Source organism: Penaeus chinensis, chromosome 27, assembly GCF_019202785.1.
Source record: "Penaeus chinensis breed Huanghai No. 1 chromosome 27, ASM1920278v2, whole genome shotgun sequence".
Classification (NCBI taxonomy): Eukaryota; Metazoa; Arthropoda; class Malacostraca; order Decapoda; family Penaeidae; genus Penaeus; species Penaeus chinensis.
The window spans coordinates 17,084,503-17,089,502 of NC_061845.1; the positions used below are offsets into that span (position 1 = coordinate 17,084,503).

Sequence of the window (5,000 nt, forward strand, 5' to 3'; positions counted from 1 at the left end):
GTTCTTACTCATATAATTATATCTACATGTATACCTATGCTTCGTGTAACTCTCAAGTTTGATTTCTTATGACACTTTTGTATGACACCGATTACCGACGGCCATACTTTTCTTGTTTGTCTCTTTCGCTGCGGTGTCATCAATGACATGAAATTTTGAAACATTATGTAAGTACAGCCAGGAAAGTATAAGTGTTAGTGCTCTACCAATACTTTAATCCTTTGTACATAATTCTATGGTATAAAATGGGGTAAATATTGCCAACATCTAAGAAGCAAAAAGTGTGCACATGGACGTGATCAGAGAAACGAATTCTTCCGAACTACAGAAGCGCATTCAGCCATCGATGTGGAGTCTGCATTTGCCGACAAAAGGTGTCGAGTTTCCGACGAAGCAGTGAAGTTTTGCGGTGCATCTGCCGTACTCACTCCAAACTCCTCCGCAGGTTTCGTTCGGCCCCTGTAAGAAAGTAAAAATCAGTATCGTTTCTGCATTCATGTCTGTCACTACCGTTGTAGTTCTCTGCCTACACAGCACACATACACCACGACAACACTTTACCTTGGCACACTGGCACATGTTGCACATATCCACATAAGTTCCGTGGGCGCAGTTCATGCCGACGACGATGCTTTGCTCGCATCCTTGGCCTGTCCTGCTGCCGCATTCCATAGGCCCTGCGGAGGCTGCAGGAGGAAAGGGTCTCGCAACCAACAGAGGGTGCAAGGAACCAGGTCCTTGCAAAGGATTCCCAAGAACCTGTCCAGTACGGTAGAGGGAAAGGTGTGCGTTCGGTCTCTGTAAAATAATAGTCATAAAGATAATTCGGTGGTTTATGGTCAGTTGTTGCTATATCTGATTTGTTTGTTAATATGAGTATTTTTTTCAGCCTGCAATTTAGCTGTTACTGAATACCAATGTACAGCTGCGAAATGTTATTGCATGAACTTTCTATTTTAATTTATAATACAATACGATTCTCAACTCCTTGATTTATCAACCTTAAAATATACTTAATTTAACATCTAACGGAATAACACATTCTTAAGAAAGGTTTACTCCAAAGGCAATATGCAAATCAATTTCACCAAAAGACCGTACTCGGTTGCACTCATGCTTACACTCATTTTCATTTATATTTAGGATTGGTTAGTTCTTTGTCTAGACAGCACACATACACTACAACATACACTCCTCACCTTTGCACACTGGCACATATTGCACCTATCCACATATGTTCCGTGGGCGCAGCTCATGCTGTTGATGATGTTCTGCACGCAGCCTTGGCCTATCCTGCTGTTGCATCCCATAGACCCTGAGGAGACCCCAGGTAGAACGGGTCTCGTGGTGAGTAGAGGGTGCAAGGGACGAGGTCCTTCCAAAGGATATCCATGTCCATGTACATTATGGTAGAAAGAAAGGTGTTCATTTGGCCCCTGGAACATAATTGTAGTAATCATGACGCTGATAATCATAATGATAAATCGGTAGCAATGGTGGTGTGTTTATGATCTAATATTGTTGTTGATATTATTGAGATTTCTGTTTTTTATATATAATTCCACATGACTCTGAGTGTTTAGGGTCTTCAACCATTAAAAGTTTTTTTCCCTGGAAAAACACAATCTCGTTAATGTATATAGGAAAATATAGAAACAGGAAATATTTATACCTAAGATAGCAAACAAATACGTTTTATAACGAGACTGCATTCGGACGGCGAAACTCATATTTTCCTCACATGTACTCATACCCACTCATACACACATATTCAACTAATAACGTTCTCACAACAACCTATCGTAATACAAAAGCTAACTATTCACCTTGGCACACTGGCACATGTTGCACATATCCACATATGTTCCGTGGGCGCAATTCATGCCGTCGACGATCTTCTGCACGCACCCTTGGCCTATCCTGCTGTTGCATCCCATAGGCCCTGCGGAGGCTGAAGGTACAAAGGGTCTCGCGGCCATCAGAGGGTGCAGGGAACCAGGTCCTTGCAAAGGATACCCAAGCTCTTGTGTCTCACGGTAGGGAGAAAGGTCTTCGTTCGGTTCCTGTAAAAGTATAATGATAATAACAATAATGACAATATCTGTAAATGAGACTGCACAGACACAGATGTTAACCCTCATCCCAACACACACCCCTTACCTTGGCGCACTGACACTCGTTGCACATATCCACATATGTTCCGGAGGCGCATTTCATGTTGACGACTATGCTTTTCACGCATCCTTGGCCTATCCCTCTGCCGCATCCCATAGGCCCTGCGGAGGCTCCAGAAGGAAAGGATCCTTGCATAAGATTCCCATGTCCTTGTCCAATACTGCAGAGAGATTTGATCTTAAATACCATAATAGGATTTGTTTAAAAATGGTGAAGAAAAATAAATGTATTAAAAATAGTTGGACGGTATTTATTATGAAAGATAAAGGCAAGTAAAAAAAAATCTTATATAGTTTTACACCAAGAGAACTCACCTGAAGACAAAGAGGAGGCACACGGCGAGGGGAAGGACGCTGTTCATCTCGGCGAGGTCGAACCAGGAAGACCAAGTGATAGTGAACTTTTTCTTTTGGGCCTTATAAGCCTGATCATGTTACCTTCAACCCGCCCATCCCTCTGCCTTTAACCTTTTCTTCGCCTTGTAATTTACCACACTGTTGTTATATCCCCTAATTTGTTATTGATCTTGCTTCACGTGCATATCCTTGTACACGTGGATGTGTACACTCTTATTTTTCTTGTGTGTCAATCAAAAATCTTAAAACAGGATACTATACATCTTTGGACGTCTGAGTCATTGACACTCCATGACGTCATCGAGGGTGTCCCTCTGACATAAAGGAAACCACAAACATAAAGGTTAATGCTTGAACAACAGTCATATACTCCATATGTATAGGAGTGACTGTTTCTCCTACTTTGTGCATGTTAGTTTAACAAGGGATATGGATGCAAATATGACGATCACTCTAGCGTTCAGGAAAGTCTCATCCATTTGGATTGTTTTATAGATTATCCTTTTCGATATTTGACGTCTGATGGGGAGTTAAGCTTATTCGAAACGTCATGATTTATCGCTCCTAAGGTGATGCTACTGTATTTCATTTTATATGTACGTGTGTGTGTGCGTTTATGTTTGAGTATGTGGGTAAGTTCATGTTACTGTATTTCATTTTATATGTACGTGTGTGTGTGTGTTTATGTTTGTGTGTGTGGGTAAGTTCATGTTACTGTATTTAATTTTATATGTACGTGTGTGTGTGTGTTTATGTTTGTGTATGTGGGTAAGTTCATGTTACTGTGTTTCATGTGTGTGTGTGTGTGTGTGTGTGTGTTATGTGAGTTTTGTGTATGTATGAGAGAGAGAGAGAGAGAGAGGGAGAGAGAGAGAGAGAGAGAGAGAGAGAGTGAGTGAGTGAGTGAGTGAGTGATTGAGTGAGAGCGAGAGAGAGAGAAAGAGAGAGAGAGAGAAAGAGAGAGAAAGAGAGGCGATGATTATATTAATCAAAGTAATGGTAATAATAGCACTGACAATGAAATTTATCAATAAGCGTTGTGTGTGTGGTTATGTGTGTATATATATATATATATATATATATATATATATATATATGTGTGTGTGTGTGTGTGTGTGTGTGTGTGTGTGTAAATATATATATATATATATATATATATATATATGTATATATATATATATATATATATGTATATATGTAAAATAAAATATATATATATATTTATATTTATATGTAAATATATATATATATATTTACATATAAATATATATATATATATATTCATATGTAAATATATATATATATATATATATATATATATATATAGATATATATACACACACACACACGCACATCGCTTACATATGAAAAGAGTATGGAAACAATAACGATAAAAGTAATTGTAAATGCTGTGGTATGAATACACACGTTCAAAGGAATATACACGTGAAGCAATACTGAAACCCGATATGATAATCATGTAGCAAATATTCAGTTACAAGAGAAGAGAGAAATGGTAGGGGATGGAAGGGAGGGATGGGAGTGTTAAGGCTAAAACTATCTGGCTTACAAAACTCGAAAAAGAAAACACATATATGTGTATGCATATACGTGTACATATATATTTGTGTATACTTGATATCTATATCTATATCTATATCTATATATATATATTTATATTCATTTAGTTTCTTCTCTTGTCTTTATCCTTCTAGCTGACATCGGTAAATACTTTTTGGTGCATATATATATATATATATATATATTGTCTTTATCTTATATAACAAACATCTTTAGACATCTACGTTTCGCAGTGTTCTTTTTTCATAACCTCTCACGTACGGATGATAAAAAAAAAAAAAAAAATCTCTGCAGCATTAGACAAGGAGTCTCCGCAGGGCTTGTGGGATGCCGCAGGAGGATGGGCCGAGGATGCGTGTAGAGCAACGACATGAAATGCGTCTACGGAACATTTGTGAGCACGTGCAACGAGTGTTAATGGGCCAAGGTAAGGCATGCTGCATTTAGTGTATTTTTGTTTGTTTGTTTGTTTTATTTACTTTTTCTGTGTGCACTGACAAGGTTGATGAGATTATGACATTTTTGAAGCGTTTAGTGTAAGACTTTTTTTCTGTGTGCACTGACAAGATTGATTAGAATTGTACTGTACTGTTGAATAGCAATAATCCATTTTAAAAACTGAAAAATCTAATCAGTTAAAATCATTTTGAATTTAAGCTGAAAAAAACTCAACTAATAGAAATATACCTAACTGAAACAAGCTATAAAGCAGATGAAGAAATGGAGGGCCTCTCCTCTGACACCGATTCATTATCATGATTACCATCCCCGCCATCATGACGACCATTACCTTACAGAGCCCGGACGAAAGTCTTTCTCTCTCCCGTAATACACTGGGACATGGGTATCCTTTGAATTCTCCTCACCCTCTAACGGCCGCGAGATCCT

General features: G+C 38.2%; 2 protein-coding genes across 2 annotated transcripts in view; one reads left to right on the forward strand and one right to left on the reverse strand.

Moving 5' to 3' along the window:
* Positions 1–205: 205 nt before the first annotated feature.
* LOC125039247 lies at positions 206–2,684 on the reverse strand. The gene is made up of 6 exons (XM_047633048.1): positions 2,490–2,684; positions 2,161–2,335; positions 1,827–2,063; positions 1,200–1,436; positions 562–798; positions 206–459 (listed from the first exon to the last, which is right to left on the reverse strand). The coding sequence occupies exons 1-6, from the start codon at positions 2,534–2,536 to the stop codon at positions 337–339; spliced, it is 1,056 nt and encodes a 351-aa protein (XP_047489004.1). The 5' UTR covers positions 2,537–2,684; the 3' UTR covers positions 206–336.
* A 2,079-nt stretch (positions 2,685–4,763) lies between these two features.
* LOC125039405 overlaps positions 4,764–5,000 on the forward strand; it is an 815-nt gene continuing 578 nt past the window's right edge. The window contains exon 1 of the mRNA XM_047633279.1: positions 4,764–5,000. This exon is cut by the window's right edge and continues 137 nt beyond it. Coding sequence (XP_047489235.1) covers positions 4,868–5,000 — 133 coding nt within the window. The 5' untranslated portion in view covers positions 4,764–4,867.

Coding starts and splice junctions, on each gene's coding strand:
- LOC125039247 (XM_047633048.1), bottom strand. CDS start 2,536: ATGAACAGCGTCCTTCCCCTCGCCGTGTGCCTCCTCTTTGTCTTCAG. Junction 2,336..2,489: donor TGCCTCCTCTTTGTCTTCAG/GTGAGTTCTCTT, acceptor ATCTCTCTGCAG/TATTGGACAAGGACATGGGA. Junction 2,064..2,160: donor ACGAGTGTCAGTGCGCCAAG/GTAAGGGGTGTG, acceptor ATACTTTTACAG/GAACCGAACGAAGACCTTTC.